At 38.5% G+C, this 18,205-nt stretch overlaps 2 protein-coding genes across 5 annotated transcripts in view; one reads left to right on the top strand and one right to left on the bottom strand.

The window, feature by feature from the left end:
* LOC121519983 (phosphatase and actin regulator 1-like) overlaps nt 1–18,205 on the bottom strand; it is a 127,965-nt gene that overhangs the window by 67,788 nt on the left and 41,972 nt on the right. The window lies entirely within an intron of this gene.
* On the top strand, nt 1,266–18,152 carry LOC121519979 (zinc finger protein 665-like). Of its 4 annotated transcripts, XM_041803130.1 has the most exons (13): nt 1,266–1,367; nt 1,600–1,799; nt 3,541–3,630; nt 3,708–3,803; nt 3,996–4,106; nt 5,473–5,596; nt 5,683–6,420; nt 11,419–11,618; nt 13,284–13,373; nt 13,746–13,841; nt 15,014–15,124; nt 15,567–15,690; nt 15,780–18,152. In XM_041803130.1, the coding sequence occupies exons 1-13, from the start codon at nt 1,343–1,345 to the stop codon at nt 17,972–17,974; spliced, it is 4,200 nt and encodes a 1,399-aa protein (XP_041659064.1). In that variant the 5' UTR covers nt 1,266–1,342; the 3' UTR covers nt 17,975–18,152. The 4 variants fall into 4 exon arrangements, with proteins under 4 accessions (XP_041659064.1, XP_041659065.1, XP_041659067.1 ...); XM_041803131.1 differs by lacking the exon at nt 13,746–13,841; XM_041803133.1 differs by lacking the exons at nt 15,014–15,124; nt 15,567–15,690; nt 15,780–18,152 and having other exon boundaries at nt 13,746–14,481.

Genomic DNA, 18,205 nt, shown 5'->3' with positions numbered 1-18,205 from the left:
TCATAGTCTCGATATGTTGCTGAATATTAAGGCAAATTTTGAATGGCATTACAACAGATGGAAACTTGGCAATTAGTATGTTATATAATCCAAGACAAAGTCATTGACTTTAACTTCATAATTAAGTCAAAATCCCAATACTGGTAACTCTTTTTGATAATTTCATGTGTTTTATAAGCCATAGGACATCTTACATGTTGCATCTATAAATCATTAAGCACTTTAAACAGGTGTATGTAACATTTTTGAAACAGAAGAAATAATGCAGATTTTATTATGTGGCAACACATTTGACTGAGCTACATTTGACAGAGTATAAGAAGTAATATAAGAAGGATATAAACATAATGACCTGATTATAAGTAGAAATAATAATTAAAAATTATTTATCACCAGCCCAGAAAAGCATTGAAAAAAACAGAAGCACATGAATAATACGACATCAATAATTCCATACACCACACCAGTACCTTAAAAGCTTATCCAGTATTGAATGCTGCCATCTTGTGGTTAAATATGATAACAGCCTACTTCATGGACAGCTCAACAAACAAATGAACAAAACAAACACAAAGAACAAATTTACCCTTGCCCCTACCAAGGTTATAACTGTTTTGGATTTTTCATTGGTTTTTATTCGTATTCTGTTTCACTTTTTGTGTTCAATTTCAATTTAGTTTTAGTTAGTTTTTATTGTTGGTTTGTTAGTTTAGTTTAGTTTTTGAAAAAATTTTTTTAATTGGTTTAGTGTTAGATTTAGTTTTTTAGGATAGATTTCAGGGCTGAGTGAACATCACACATTTTTAAAAATAAATCCAAACTGGCAACTATTCATTTATTATTTTATTTATTTAAAGATGATGCTTGAATACAACTCCGGACATACTCTTGGCATAAAACTACCACTGTGTAAAGTCTTAACCAATTGATTCAGGCAATTTTACACTGCCCAGACTTGGGTGTAGCTGCCAGTATGGTTGTGTCAAAGAGTAAAACTAAGGATTATTTGTGTCAGTTTTTATTTTATTTCAGTTAGTTTTCCTTTTTTGGATAAAGCTTAGTTTATGTTTAGTTTCAGTTAACCAAAATGATTTTTGAATTTTAGTGTTATTTATTCTGTTAGTTTCAGTTAACTATAATTACCTTGTCCCCTGCCCATGAATGCGATTTATTATAGAAGCAAATGCGCTTTCTCAAGAAGTGAGCTGCATGTTTAAACGTAATGACGTCATGAGAACGTTTTCCAAAGAGAAGCCCAGTGCGTCAGACGTAGCTTCTACAGTTTCACAGCCAGACCTTTTCTTGTAGCTGCGATGGTAGCTTGAAACTGCACGACGACAAAATGTGTGACACATTATCGGAAAATGGTGAGTGTTTAACCCTTAAACCCATTGCCTGTATTAAGCCATGTGTGTGCCACTGGCAGATAAAAATGCAGCGTTGGTAAGCGATGTTATAGGAAAACTCAAAGGCCAAAATTAACAGGCACTCAGTGGGATATTGATTCACTGCACTTCACTTTCGCGTATATTATTCGCATATATCAGTCCTCTTAATACTGTTCCTATACATTTATAAGACTAACATCTGCATCCCCAGGTTTCCCTCCCCTCTCCTCTTTCCGCCTCATCGTCCCCCCTCTGCAGCTGGTGTCTGCAGCTCTGTTGCAGATAGTGAAGCAGGGAGCTGTGATGTACTTCGGTCTGTTGGCGGAGTTCATCACTACAGTGCTGGAAACAGCCCCTGAGCTGCTAAGTGACACAGAGAGAGTCCAGCTAATCATAGGCCTTCGTGCAAAGGTAAGATAACAAGTGTCTGTGCCAGCTGTAGTGTTGCATGTATGCGTTAGGGATGGAAGATTTGTTTGCGGTGCCTAAATGTAACTCTATGCCGGTTCTTTGCTTTGTACATCACCTTAGTACTGATGATTTGCCTTATAAAGTATTCACTACTCCATTGCATTAACATCACTTGTAGACATTTTCTAAAATACTCCTCCCACCCATATTATTTAGCTTACTAGATGGTATGAAAATGAAAAGTACTTCACAATCAAAAGCTGAATTATTACGGAGCATGCATTACAGATAAAATACTGTGTGTAATAAGATTGATAGGATCTGAATTTTTTTATTCCATGTAAAAAGCTCAGTCCTTTCTAATCAAAATATATAAAATTGGTCTCAGGGCCATTTTTAAAAACAGCATCCACTGTTTGGTTATGGATTATGTAAACATCTTTTATCATATTTCACTATCTATAAACATCTCTTATTTTACTTTCCTTGTTGTATTACAAAGGTAAACATTTTTAGAAAGCCCACAACCCTTGAGTGTAAACTAGAGTAAATTAAACTGCACAGTAGGGCTGAACAGTTTTGGAAAATACTCTTATTGTGTGTTTTTTCTTTCCTCCATTGTTATTTAATATTCAATTAACTTTAAAGTTCCTCATGTTGTGTATTTTTCATAAACACAAGCAATGAATCATTCTGTATTATGACAACACAATATGAGCTAGATTGAACTAGGGCTCAACAATTTTGAAACAATTTTCAATGTGATCATCTTACTCTTACTGCAAGTAGAACATGAATTGATGTGTTAAAGGGAATGATCATTTTTGTTATATAGCCTTCACACGCACATCCAAACCAAGGTGAGCAGGTTCTGAGCTGAAAGAAAGTACATGAAAAGAACATGGAAAAAAAACATCTCACACACTGCAGGGCTCCAAGAGCCCAAATTATCTTGAAAGACTGAAAAAGAGCAGAGGTGCTTGAAAACATCACTTTGGTGAAATAAATAATTTTGACTTTAGGAGCCATGCAGCATGTAAGACGTTTTGTCTGTCCTATTAATAATCATTTTTATGTAATTCTCTTTTTCATTGAGAAAAAACATATAGACTTTGTAGACTATTCTAAAAAATGACTCATTGCATGATGTGTAGGACATAACATCTCTGCTGCATAAAAAGGTTTTTAATGTGTGTCAAAGTGTGGTACTTTGACACACATTTCAGGCCAAAGAAATATTGCATCTACTGTGACTTGAAAACTGCAGCAGGCCATATTGTGATTGAATCTAAATTTCAATTAATTGACCAGCCCTACTGCACAGTCTTCACGGAAAACCACAGGAACACGGGCTAAAGAGGAAAGATGCACAGTATGTGTTAGAATAAGCCATGAACACAAACTTAGATTATATTTGCAGTTCAGTGTCTAACGCACTGTTACTACAATTAAATTTAACTGGTGATGAAGGGAGACAAAATCATCCATTATACATAACTGGGTTTTGTTCAATATGCTAATAAAATATTCAGTCCTGACTGACAGTATCATTTATTTTAAGAGTAACCGTTACATCCCTCAGCCTCTCAGCCAGCACTTCTTCTTATATTTCCCCAACATCAGCATATATATTCTGTACTACTGTAATAGTTGTCAGTTGTTTGGTAATGCTTAATTCTTCAGAAACATATTGAAAAATCAAGTCTCTATTAAATGAATTTGTCACTTCATGTGCCAACAGGCAGTGCTAGAATTGTGCCGCAGTGATACTTTTGCAAGCCAGCAGGCCTTTCAGCTTCATTTGAGCTACATCACGAATCAGAACAAAGAGGTTAGTGCGCTTGTCTTATCTCAGGTCCCTTCTATGTCATTTATCTTTGCATATTTTGATATTTGTTTCTTTTTAAGGCTTCTGATCCTGTGGTGAAAGCTTCAGTTACAAACTTCTTGAGGCTTGTTCATACTCTAAAAAACGATCAATGCCAGAAAGATATCTTTTATCAGGTTAGTGGGCTGCAGAGTTGAATTTGCTATTCCCACCATGATATGCTGTTTGATTCTATTTTAGATGTTTAAGTTTCTTCTTAATGTTTGGATCGATTGCATTAGCGTCAAATGAAACCAATAAATGTTTATTCAATCAACTTTTAAGTCAATTGCCAAATTTGATAATTATTTTTTATCTTTCCTCTTTAGTACATTTTCCCAACAGTGTTTGGCCCTAAATATGACTCAGCTCTGCAGGCTCTTATGAAGAAATTCCTCTTCAACCTCCAGGTGCTGCTGCCTGTTCCTGACTTTGAACAAGTGGGTACAAACATGTATTTAAACATAAAATACTGCATGGCTGACCATCCACTCAAAAATCTGATTCTTGTTTTTGTTTTTCTTTAGAATTTTTCAGTAATCACAGAAAGTAAAAGTTCAAGGTTTGCAGTCACCTTTTCTCCTAATTTTACCTCTCTGGAAGATGTCAAAATTCATTCTGGGACATATAGAAAAGTTCACACTGGGTGCTGACCAGTGGTTAGTTTACACACCGGTAAATGGACACTTTCATCCTACTTGCTGCCACTTAGTTAGATAGGTGCATTTTTGCACCTGTCAACACAGATTAAACCAATCCTTGCTAATTCTGTGTGGTCTTCCAGTTCTGTCCAGTCACTGAACTGCTTTGCAAATTTAACCAGTTGTCTTGGGATGACTTGGTACCCCTATTATGCATTTACAACATTCATATCCAGGGTGAGATACTGTGGAGTTATAAATATCACTCCCTACGCTGGCAAAATGAGTTGAGCCCAAGAAACAATTAAACATAGTTTAAATGCTCAATTCAAAGTTTAGATGTGTATTTAAATAAAATCTGAAACAAACTGTGTGTGTGCTGCAATTTCTGGTTTATGAATTAGAGGTTTTATGACTCAAGTTATGGGTTCTCAGAAAATACATTGTTTAGGATAATTTGTTATGGAAATCTGCCATTATGAATAAATAGTTATTGTTATTGTCACATTTCTGAATAAGTGACAGAAATACATGCATTTTAAGCCACAATAAAAAGCCAACAAAACTTTAAAGAACAGATCAGCCATAATTTTATGACCACAGCCTTGTATTGTGTGGGAACTTCTTTTCAAGACAGGGCCAAAACAACCATAACGTGACAAGACATAGGTTCATTGGATGCAGTGAATTTGCCATCAAGACACTACCAGCAGAGTCTTTATGTTGTGAGTTGGGGCCTTGGTTGTCCAGCACACCCCACTGATGCTTGATTGGACTCAGATCCGTGGGGAATTTGGAGGCCACCCCAACACCTTGAAATGCTTGAGGTGTCAAGGTAGTAGGAGATAGTATGACCCAACCATCTTTCCATCACAGTTGTGAGTCAGAGTGGCTCTCATGTGCTATATACATTTGATTTTGACATCCATCTCCTTTCCCAATTTGCATGATTCCAGCTTATCAGCTCTGAGGCCACATTAGTTATTTGCTGCCTTATCCAGCATATCCCACCCACTGACAGGTGCCGTTGTAAAGTGATAATATTGTCCAGATCTATCAGTGGGCTGGACAACATTAGGGCTAATTGGTGTTTATCTCCAGAAATGGACAGATGTTGGTTTTATTCTATCTAGAATCAATAATTTATTGTTTTTTGTTTTTATAGACTTCCATGTGGCTCAGTCCCTCCCAAACTGTCATGAAAGAATGTGTGGACCTCATGAACCAGCCTATGCCACTGAAAACACTCATGCGGCATCACAGACACCATGGGCAGGCAGTACCACGAGGTAATGCCAACAGCATTGTTATGTTTTATTTTCTTTAAGTTATGGGTACTGTAAATAATGAGTATTTTGCTGTTTTTCTTTTCTAGAATCTTCTTCCACTGGCGATGATTGCATCCTTTCCAGCCTATCATATAGCCTAGGAAATGAGGATGACAACAAATGTGATACAGTTGTCAAATCTGAACCCATAAGTGATTCACAAGAATGGCAGACTGATCACTTCCTGAGCAGTGAGCTAAAACAAGAAGAAGAAGACTTTGGGGTTGTATGTTCCGAATTTGTGAAAAAGGAAGAGGAACAGGAGCAACAGTGTGTCAAAGATCTAACTGAAGACCAGGGAGCCTCTGTTGAAGTGGAACTTCCATCTTTTGATAAAACTGAGTCAAATAATGAGGAACAAATGGACAAAACAGGGTCAGACTGTATGAAAGCTGAAAGCCCTACAAACTCTGGGAAGACTAACGCTGACTGCAGTCTTGTGTGCCATGTTTGTACCAAGGTTTTTGGTAGTCAACAAAGCCTTGACATTCACCAGAGGATTTGTGTGACCAGAAGTGATGAACAAGAAACAACCGACACAAGTTGTTCCACAAGCTCAGCCGTTTTCACCAAACCAAACCCTGCTGATGAAACCCTCAATGCTCAAGACCAAATGTGTAATAAAACCAGTCGTGCCAAACAGTGCTCCATATGGAGGGAAGTATTTCCTTGTTCTACTGACTTTATGAGGCACATGCAGTGCCACACTCAACAGAGTTCTTATGTTTGCTCTCACTGCGGGAAAGACTTTGACAGGGGTGAGGACCTCAAGACACATGAAGAAGGTAAATGCAGAGCTTCACAGCAGAATTCAAAAGACGTTACTAAGCGTAATGTAAACAAAAATAATCAGATGCTTACAGTGGTTTCCAGTAAAATTAATCAGATCCCAAAGAGACGAAAAGTATTTAGAGCTATCCTGACATGTCCAGGATGTGGCCAGCGTTTTAGTTACTGCAAGAGATTTGAGGAGCACCTGAAAAAGTGTCCAGAAGCAGCATCTCAAACAGAAGAGAAAAGCAGCAAAAAACATTTGGTTATCAATGGGTGTGATTACTTTTCTGTTCGCAACATGAGTGAGAACAAGGCTGAGAAAAGTTCTGAAAAAGTGGAAAGTCTAACTGCAGCGATTTCATCCACCAAAGATGATGCAGGGAGCTCCCAGCATCAGGCCAAAATCTTTAAGTGTACCATATGCAAAAGCAACTTCTCAACAATTGTGATCTTGCAACAGCATTACTCAGACTCACATGGTGTCACAGGGCCGTACCCCTGTACTTTGTGCAAGACAAATTTTTTGCGGTTGTGCGAATTGGTTCGACATCAGCAAAACAAACAGTTGTTCCTTTGCCCTGTCTGTAAGAAAGGTTTCAGACGGCCAGATGATTTAAAAAGACATGAAAAGGTGCATAAGCCAAGAGAAATAACAACCGTCTTCACGTGTGATACATGCAAAAGAAGCTTCAAATTTCGTGTTAATCTGATTATGCACCAGAGAAAGCACAGAGAACGGCCACCCAACGTCTGCTCGTTCTGTGGGAAAAAGTTTAGTACAAGGGACACTTTGAAAGCCCACATGGTGAGACACACAGATGGTTTCCCATGCCCAGAATGTGGGAAGATATTCTATCAAAAAACATTGCTTAAATATCATCTTTATAAACACAAAGGGGAAGAGCCGTACCTCTGTGACAAGTGTGGGAAAGGCTGGCCGAATGCAGCTCTTCTCAAGGTCCACATGGTTAAACACAGAGAGGATCGGCCGTTTAAGTGTGACGACTGTGGTGTTTCTTATAAGAGGGAGTCCAATTTGATTGCTCACCACAAATCCAAACATGTTGGTTTGCGACCATTTGTGTGTGAAATTTGCAGCAAGGCCTTTAGAGTTAACAGTGAACTGAAAAAACACATGGTCGTTCACACAGGGGAACAACCGTATTTATGTCCAGTGTGTGGCAAAAAGTTTTCAAGAAGCTATAGCCTAAAGAAACACAGAGAAAAGCCATGTTGGTAGGAGAAACCTGTCTATGAGCCTGTGCTGTAGTAAGACTGTATGATTCATGTGCTGTTTTACTGTGCTGTTACAAATGATATATACCAAAATATGTGCTTTAACTTCTTTCAACTTCAGCTGTCTTAAAATGTTATGATTTATAATTGCGCTGTTAATATATATATATATATATATATATAACTTTAGTAATAGTGTCTTTATTCATAAAGAATGAGAATGGCCGAGCTTCACAGAGATCAAAAGGCTTTTCTAAAAAGTGCAAATGTTTTTAGAGTTTATTCAAGGGGAAGGCTGTCTGATAGAAGGAGCAGGAATCAGACTCCCACTTTATATATTTTCTCAAACATAGTCACTGTGCTATTTGATACAGAGGTGCAGCATCTGTTGGGACATGCTTGGATGAAACAAAATCAAGCTTTCATTAATAAACTTCAAACGAGGCCTTGCTATCACCTGCCTATTTATGGTGCTGTAGTATTTGTCATAAGAGTATTTAAGTTTAACTAGTTCCATGTGTTTTTGTGATCAAAAACAGTGGAACTATTATATTAACAGTAATCGAGGTTGAATTAAATATCACATGTACACAATCATAAGCTGATGCATACATACATTTATGTAACTGTTATGAGATGGGTAGGGTACCTATTAACATGTAATGTTGGACAGTCTCACTGCACACCTATAGTCTAGACTGGTATCATGTCTTATTTAATGGTAGTAGAACAAGTGTTCATATTTCTGCTTTAAATGTATATGGGCTTGGGATAAACCTTGAATTCTTATTAGATTCAGCATCATCTCTGAGTTCAAACCCATGGTGCTGAGCCAGTTCAGTAGAGACTTTGTCTAGAGCTCTGGAGAAAATTAAACTACACTGCATTTATACTGTGCGACTCCCAAGCTTTTCATTTTTACCTTGTAGGTTATGAAATTGAAACTGATTTACATAGATGATTATTTTGTTAATGCTTTTGTCACTTTTCTTTTATAGTTATTTCATTTTGCTGCCGTTTACAGAATGTTGACATCAAGTTTTTATTCATGTGCCATGGGATGGTTTTGGGTGTGAGAGGGGCTTATATAGAGGGATAGGGGAAAAAAAATCAGTCTTTGTTTATTTAGCGCCAATTCACAATGGAAGTTATCACAAGCTTTACAAAGAGGGCATGTCTAGACTGTAATAATAATGATGATTATAATAGTTATGATAAAAAATAATGATGTATCGGCTTATGATTTAATTTGATATTTGATTTACCTCCAATAAATAATAAAAACGTTTGAGCCCAAAACATAATTTGTATGACTAATCATTTTAATGTTTAAATAGGGTCTCCCTTAAACTGTAGTGTAAATTCACTGTTAATTTGCTGATAATAATTTAGGTATTTTGTAACACTTTATAACAACACACTTTTAGCATTGGTAACGCATTTGTAAATACTTAAGTCATCATCTTTTCAGCAATATTAATTAGTATCTCACTTGTCAACTTTGCTAGAAATGCTTTATTGGTGGATTAGTAAAATATAAGTAAAGCATTAGTAAAGCCTAGGCCATTCTCTGCAAAGCATTACTACCTCCACCAAGGAGGTTATGTGATCAGGTGGGTTCGTTAGTAAGTTAGTTTGTTAGTTAGTTAGTTTGTGTGTTAGCACCATAACTCAAAAAGCTCTGGACAGATTTTCAGGAAATGTCAGAAATGGCATAAGGAAGAGCTGATTAAATTTCTGGAGTGATCCAGATCACCGTCTGGATCCAGGAATTTTTTAAAGGATTCTTTACTATTGGGAGATAGGGCTAATGGCATAGGTCTGCACTGTTACCACTTTACACCAGGAGATGGCGGACATGAGTAACTTCAATCCCAGCAGCATTTTTGGTGTGTTTCTATTCAAAGTTTTGGAGTTTAAAGAGTTTGAAAGATGCACACCCGGTCGAGCAGACGAGTCGAGTGTAACAGAGAGAAAGACAGCGAATTGTAGCAAGAATACTCACAATGCTGGGAGGAACAGAGGAATATTCACCCTCTGCCATGACTTCCAGTCGTCCGGTAAGACCATGGGTGAGACTGTCAGTGTATCTGTTGGCACTCGCAGGCAATGCTTCCGCCATGACCGTTCACCTGTAGTGAAGTCAATGCTTTGCCTTACCATGTTTCCACCCAGTGGGGCAGGAGTAATCGGCTAATGCCGTGGTGGGGGACACCAGGGGATGGATCCGAGAATTCTTGAAAGGTTTCTTCACTATTGGGAGATAGGGCTAATAGCAGAGGTCTGCACTCTTCAAGTACTTGTCTAGTTTATGAACTGTATCATTTATCAATACAGCCACAGTACTGCGCAGAACTTTTTTGGCATGTATGGGCCAAAAATTGAGGCTGGTTGAGGTGAGAAGGAGGATTGACACAGCCCAGGTTGTACTCATTGCACATTACTAGAGGCATCAGAAAATAATCAGTTGAAAAAATAAAGTCCACACCTTAAGGTCAGAGTAAGGGGGGGATGTGGCAAGGTAGCACAGCCTAGTGAACTGTCAAGGCAGGTAGTTGTGTCACCATGAGCCCCTGGTCATGGTGTGGATGTCCTAAGGGCCAGCACACTGCTGGTAGTCTCTGGATTTATTACCAGGGGACAAAAGAGATGCTGCCAAGCTCGACCTTGTGACACTTTTGTATTGACATTGACTCCTGCTGTCCTTCCCCTCTCTCTAGCCCTGGCTTTTGGCCCATTGGGCCAGTGATGAATCCTTAGTGCCCTACATGCCTAAAACGTATGTACATTACTGTATAACTGCTTTATAATTCGTAACCATGTTCACTCCAACACATTAAGTCTTTAAAAATACATCCATAAAGCATTTATATTTATAAAAATGTAAATGACATCAATCAGCTAAGAATGACAGTCAAATGTCTGGTTGGACTGTTAAAAATGCTGTGCCATACCACACTATTTCAGATAACAAAGGTAATCTTACATTTGACTGAACTTTCTAGAGCAGTGGGTAAATAAATGTTTCTTTCTTGATAAATGTTGAACCAAGGAGCACGTAACGATCATGTCAACAATTGGCATGTTATTTCCATAATTTTACATGAGACGAAATATGGAGTTTGATTATATGCAATAAAAAGATAAAATACTTGGATTGATCGACCCTCTCTACAAAGCTTGAGCCATATTGCATGACGCTATCTAGTGGTGGTGTCGACGTACTTCATCACAAGAGAGGGAAACCGTGCGACAGAGAGTGAATTTGCCCATGTTCAGGATTATTTTTAACCACAAAAAGCCATGTTAATCAACAAACAATTTAGTGCTTTCTTAATACCAGTTATGTTGAAAGAGCTGCATTTTATTGAAAGTTTCTCTGGCTTGCATGTTTGAACGTGTTGACGTCATGGGAACATTTCCCACGGAGCAATCGGATACGTCAAGACGTACCTTCCATATTCCTACGGACAGATGATTTTCAAGGGTTGCGATGTTAGCGAAATGTCTGCAATGACAAAATGAGCGACACATTAACGGAAAATGGTGAGTTTTTAGCTCATTAAAAAAACAGAAACTCTTCCAGTCCATACTTCTACCGCGGAGAGTTAAAATAGCATTTGACTTTAATGTTTAGGGCGAAATTAACGGACTGGCAGCAGGATATTGAGTCATTGCAGTGCACATGCTGTATGTTTTGTCATAATACGTGAAATTACAACCGCAATCATACTGTCACCTCTAAGTTTTACCTCTGTTATCTGTGTCCTCAGGTTTCCCTCCCCTCTCATCTTTCCGCCTCATCGTCCCCCCTCTGCAGCTGGTGTCTGCAGCTCTGTTGCAGATAGTGAAGCAGGGGGCTGTGATGTACTTCGGTCTGTTGGCGGAGTTCATCACTACAGTGCTGGAAACAGCCCCTGAGCTGCTCAGTGACACAGAGAGAGTCCAACTAATCATAGGCCTTCGTGCAAAGGTAAGAACACCTGAAGTAACTTAATATGTCTAAACCAGATGGAGAAATGTCAGACAAAGCACCCTACAATGGTTAATTGTAACATGCAGTTTCTCAGGTACTCTGTCCATTACTTCAGCACAGAGGTTCTGTCAACTACTTTGTGACATTAAAAGAGATTATTTCAGGGTTTTTCCCCCCCTCTCACTAAAGTTATGACATCTCCAGTAACAAGTAACCCCCCAACAAGAAAATAATATACATAGAACCTACTGGGTTATCTTCACAGTTTAACATTACACCATGCAGTTATGATTACTATTATATTAGTAATAAAGGTAAACTAAATTACCACTTCAATGTGTGGGGGTGGGTTGCCTTTTAAGGATGCTTAAGCAAAGTAATGTCTAGACTGAAAGGATTATTTATTTTGCAAGTAGCTGCTAGGCCACGTTACCTCTAAAACTGCAGACTCTTAGGGTGGTTTCACATTAAGGACCCAGGCCTGGATTGGAGTTCACTCGACCCCAAAGTTAGACATTGTACCCAAGTCACCCTGAAGAGGTGGTCTCAGGCATGATTTATGTGTACTAGAGCAGTGGTTCCCAAAGTAGGGGAAAAGGACCCTGCAGGGGGATCCAGACACTGAGAGGGGGTGGCAGAGATGCCTTCCAAAAAACAAAGAATATTTTTCAATGGTTTGACATTGTAGATTTGTACCTATTTATGTAAAATATATGCAAAAAATTAGTTCAATTCAAGATAAAAAACATGGCCACTTGGTGAGATATATGCTGAAATCAAAATGTTTAAAATGTTTAAAAAATATTAAAATGTAAAAATCTGTGCTTGACTTTTCTTTAACATATATGGCTGTGTTCAACAATGCCTCATGCCTCAACCACCCTGAAGTACTGTGGAGGTCCCTGGTCTCTGGTACTGTTATTTTGGGGGTTGTAAGCTAAATAGTTGAACCCCTGTACACCATGCTGTAGAACAGTGCTTCCCAACCATTTTCCCTTAGACACCCCCCCCCCCCCCCCCAAGTATGTACCTAACAAAAGTGAAGCCCCCCCAGGACCCAAGAGAGAAGAAAAACTGACACACTGCCATCAAAAATCAACATATATCTTAAGTGTTTCACTGATAAAACCCCAAAAATGGCCTATGCATGCTTTTCTTATCAAAAGACCTTTAACTAACAGTTTTATCCTGGTTTAAGTCAATATTTGCAAATCTATTTTTGGCAGCCTCAGAGCAGATAAAGCCTTGCGCCCCCAGGGTTGAGGGCTGCTGCTGCTCCATCATAGCTGTTGAACTCTGTCTGGTGCAAACATGGCTGCGAAAGGATCTCAGTGGAGCTTGCTTGAAATTTAGGCCCACAAAACCATGCAAAAATAGCTGTACACTATATATGAAAACTCTGAGATTCAAGCAAACGTCACTCAGTTGATGATGCAAGCGTTCGCCACAGTTGCTTCTTGGTGGATTTGCAAACCAACTATTTGTCTACACAATCACAATCATGACTTATGTGAAAACGTCCTTAGTCTCTGTACATCTAGTGTTCATGAACAGTTGTACTGTGTAATAGTTATAAGATATTTTGCAGAGATTCCCTCCACATGAAAATAACTTAATACTTTTGGCTTTACTGAATGGTTCTGTCTTTTTATATGCCGACAGGCAATGCTGGAATTGTGCCGCAGTGATTCGTTTGCCAACCAGCAGGCCTTTCAGCTTCATTTAAGCCACATAACAAACCAAGATACAGAGGTCAGTACTCTTGTTGCATCAACATCTGTCATTATTACTTCACAACCCTAGTGATGTATTGGCTCTTGCTGCCCATCTGTCTCTATACTGTGGTGTTGTAGGGGCCATTAGGGGCCTTGTGGTAGAGTTGCTAAAATCAGTGTTGTCATTATGTGGAAGCTTGCATGAACAGAGGTCAGGTCAGGTGAAGGTAACAATGCTGTTTTGGTTGTTGTGGCCACTAAGGGCCATGTAGTAGGTTATGTAATGGATCAGTATGGTATAAGGCTACAAGTGAGTGCTTGTCCTCTTCATTGGGGTACAAGTATCTTTTGTTTTGTTTCAAATTCAATCAATTTGTGTTAAATTATTTGTTTTTGTGTGTTTTTTAAGACCTGTAATGCTGATGTCAAAGCTTCTTTCACAAACTTTCTGAGGCTTGTTCATACTATAATGGAAGATCAATACCAGAAGTATAACTTTTATCAGGTGAGTGGGCTTGCTTGGGTATTTCTACCAAGTGAGCAAAGGTGAGAAGTAACTTATATTTACTCAAATTACTGTAATTGTAGTAGCTGTTGCATTTCACCTTATTATAAAAGTTTACCTTTAACCAAAAAACCTGGTTGGAGATTTATATTCTCTTGTTGTTATTATACATTAAGAAAATATCCTATTTTACTATACAATTCTATTGGGTGTAACATGTAGCTACACAGTACTTTAAATAAGCTTTAGGTTCATTTCTTTCTACTTTTATGTGAGTAGATTTATAGACCAGTAATTTAACTACTACTTAAATACATTTTAACCAGAGTTACTGTACTTTTTCTTGAGTACAATAGTCTTGTACTTTATCATTACTGCATGTGAGAAATATATTGGAAAAAAACGTAAAGAGCAAACGTTTCCAGGCACAGGAAGTCACCTTTTGGACAATCAGATCTTTTTCCATGGTCAAACACAGGAGAAAACGTTGGCATTGCAGGAGTCCCAAGTGATGTAAAAAACATAAGTATTGGCAATCAGCTAAATTGTTATTGTAATCATCAGTATCAGCTAGGGGTGCACCGATTGCAATTTTCTGGCCGATCACCGATCTTTAAAAAGCCTGACCTGCCGATTCCAATTTTGGCCGATACCGATTTTTTTTTTAATAACTGACAGCATACACCTTCAATGTTCCAATCTTATTTTATTGAAAAACATTAGACAATACCCATGAAAAAATACAAACTTGTTGTTTTAACTGCACATGAGGTAGTTCTCTCTAATATAAATGAAAAGTTTAGAGCACTTCTGTCCAAACTACTAAATTATATCAGTTCCTTTAGTCTTTCATTTTTCACATTTTAGTAGGTAGAGGTACATATGAAACCGGTCTTATCCACCGATCTTATCTAAGTATCCGCTGATCACGATCCCCCAAAATTAAGGAAATCGGCGCCGATTCCGATTTTGGCCGATTGATCGGTGCACCCCTAGTATCAGCTCCTATTTTTCACATTCTGTGCGTCTCTAATATTTGATTTATTTGAAGTGGTTACATTTCTCCTTCCTGATTAGATAAAAACTTAAATGTAACCCTCAGGATATGTGCATTAAATCAGTCTTTGTAGAAGTTGTAAATTGTTACCAACGTTGTACTCTTTCCTCTTTAGAGCATTTTCCCAAGAGTGTTTGGCCCTAAATATGACTCAGCTCTACAGGCTCTAATGAGGAAATTCATCTTCAACCTGCAGGAGCTTCTGCCTGTTCCTGACTTTGAACAAGTGAGTGAAAATAAAGCAAATAGAAATTAACATAGCTGTTTCACATTTATGAGTGTTTCACTTCTACAGATGTGCCTTTGAAGGTTGAACTTATAGGCAGAGTGGTTGTAAGTAAGCACAGAATATTGGAAAGACAGACTACTCCCTAAAACATGCAGTTTTTATTAGTTTTTCTGCAGTCACACACTTGTAGGATAATCATTGCTATGTTGAAACATCTTTTGTGCTGAGTGGACAAAGTAGAAATGTTTACTTTCACCTCACCTAGTTTTCCATATCCAGAAGATGCTGAAAGGGAAAATTGAAAGGTTTGCGCTGTTACTGTGGGACAGTGTGAAAAATCCTCCAGTAAGAATAAGAAAATATATAAACATCTAGCTCTCAAATGTAAGGGTGGGGTTTGGCTAAAAACGTTTAATGTACTGTTTTGTTCCTTTCATAGACTTCCATTTGGCTCAGTCTTTCTCCTTCTGTCATGAAAGAGTGTGTGGACCTCATGAAGCAGCATTTGCCACTGGAAACACTCATTAAACATCATAAACACCATGGGCACACAGTAGGACAAGGTAGTACCAAAAGAATGCTTGTGTATTCTTATTTTTGTTCAGCCACAGTGTCTGAAATTAACTTCTGTTTCTTGGGCCTTTTTTCCTAGAATCTTCTACTTCTGGTGATTATTACATCCTTTCCAGCCTTTCATTTAACCTTGAGGAAGACAACAAAAGTGATGCAGTCATCAAATCTGAACCTATATGTGATTCACAAGAATGGCAGACTGATAACTTACCAAGCAATGAGCCAAAACAAGAAGAAGAAGAAAACTTGCAGGATTCATGTTCAGAATTTGTGACGAATGAAGATGAACAGGAGCAACAGTGTGGTGAAGATCTAACTGAAGACCAGGGAGCCTCTGTTGAAGTGACACTTCCATCTTTTGATGAAACTGAGACAAATGATGATGAACTACTAGAAAAAGAATTTCCCCATTTGGAAAGTGGCCACAGAACACCAGCAAAAAGATTCTGTTGTCATGTGTGTGGCAAAGATTTTGCTTCACATAGCAAACTGAAGAAGCACAAAATTGCCCATAGTTCTTCTGTTAAAAAGAGTCAGATGGATTCTGTAAGTCCTTTTGAACAGGTGAAGTTGTATCCTAAACCAAGGACTTTAAGCGAGAATGAAGCTCTTGAAGGTGAGACTAAGCCATCATCATTTGAGAACAGTCTTCCAAACTCTAAGATGTCTAAAGATGGTTGTGGTTTTGTTTGTTGTGGTTGTACCAACGTTTTTTCTTGTCAAAAGAACTTTGACAAACACCAGACGATTTGTGCAGCCAGAAGCGGACAACAGGAAACAATGGACTCCACAAGCCCAGCTCTTCACACCAAACCAAATCCTATTGATAAAAATAAGTCTTTTCCTTTAGAAATGTCAAACCCAGTACATCAGGAATTACCTCCTGACACAAAGCAAGGCAAAATGTGCAATAAAAGCAACCGTATTAAACAATGCTCCATATGTAAGGAAGTATTTCCTTCTACTGACTTGATGAGGCACATGCAGTGCCACACTCAACAGACTCCTTACCTGTGTTCTCCCAGCGGGGAATACTTTGAAAGCTATGAAGATTGTAAGACACATGATAAATGCAGAGGTTCGAACCAGAATCCAAAGGATGGTTTAATGATCAATGAAAATGACAAGAGTCAGGAGCTTACAGTCGATTCCACTAAGACAAGTCAGATCCCAAAAACACGCAAAAATGCATGTAAACCAATCCTGACGTGTCCTGAATGTGGCCAGCGTTTTACTTACTGCAAGAGATTTGAGGAGCACCTGAAAAGATGCTCAGAAGCAGCTTCTAAAACAGAAGAGAAAACCAGCACAAGCTATTTGATTATCAATGGGTGTGATTTCATTTCAGTTGAAAACACTGTTTTCAGATGTGCAGAGAGCATTTCTGAAACTGCAACAACTCCAGAAAATGAAGTGAGATCTGAGCATAAAACACACAACTTGAAGTGCACCATGTGTGAGAAGAGATTTTCCAAAATTGTCCTTATGCAGAAACATTACTCAGAATCACATTGTGTCACAGGGCCATTTCCCTGTACTTTGTGCAAGACAACTTTTGCAAGGCTGTGCGAATTGGTTCGACATCAACAAAACAAACAGTTGTTCCTTTGCCCTGTGTGTAAGAAAGGTTTCCGTACTCCAGAAGAAATAAAAAGGCATAAAAATGTACATAAGCAAAGAGCAACAACAACCGTCTTCACGTGTGACACATGTGGGAGAAGCTTCAAATTCCGTGTTAATCTGATTATGCACCAGAGAAAGCACAGAGAACGGCCTCCCAATATTTGCTCACTCTGTGGAAAACAGTTCAGTTCAAGAGACACCCTGAAAGCCCACATGGTGAGACACACAGATGGTTTCCCATGCCCAGAATGTGGAAAGATATTCTATCAAAAAACACTGCTAACATATCATCTGTATAAACACAAAGGGGAAGAGCCGTACCTCTGTGACAAGTGTGGGAAAGGCTGGCCGAATGCAGCTCTGCTCAAGGTTCACATGGTTAAACACAGAGAGGATCGGCCGTTTAAGTGTGACGACTGTGGTGCGACCTACAAATGGGAATCCAGTTTGATCTCTCACCACAGATCAAAACATGTGGGTGTGCGACCATTTGTGTGTGAGTTTTGCAGCAAGGCCTTTAGAATAAACAGTGAACTGAAAAAACACATGATGGTCCACTCAGGGGAACGACCCTACTCTTGTCCAATGTGTGGCAAAAAGTTTTCAAAAGGGTATAACCTGAAGAAACACAGAGAAAAGCCATGTCAGTAGGAGAAACCTAATAGTGAGCCTGGACTGTTGAGACTGATTATGATTTATGTGCCATACTGTATTCTTCCACTATACAGTACATGCACTGTATCTGTCTTCTTTTAACCAAGCGTGTCTCTGAATATCTGTGTCTTACTATTGAACTTGAATTTTTCAAATAAAGAAACTGTCTGAAATGTTAAATGATTTTCAATCCCAAAGAATGAAATTGGCCAAGCTTGCCAGGGTGTC

The sequence above is a fragment of the Cheilinus undulatus genome, linkage group 13 (genome assembly GCF_018320785.1).
Source record: "Cheilinus undulatus linkage group 13, ASM1832078v1, whole genome shotgun sequence".
NCBI classification, from domain to species: Eukaryota; Metazoa; Chordata; class Actinopteri; order Labriformes; family Labridae; genus Cheilinus; species Cheilinus undulatus.
This window is presented reverse-complemented; position numbering and strand designations above follow the sequence as displayed.

Excerpts from the sequence above, each read along its gene's own strand:
- LOC121519979 (XM_041803130.1), top strand. The coding sequence starts at position 1,343 with ATGTGTGACACATTATCGGAAAATG. Across the intron at positions 5,597-5,682 it reads TGGGCAGGCAGTACCACGAG|AATCTTCTTCCACTGGCGAT; the intron begins GTAATGCCAACA and ends TTTCTTTTCTAG. Across the intron at positions 13,374-13,745 it reads TAACAAACCAAGATACAGAG|ACCTGTAATGCTGATGTCAA; the intron begins GTCAGTACTCTT and ends GTGTTTTTTAAG.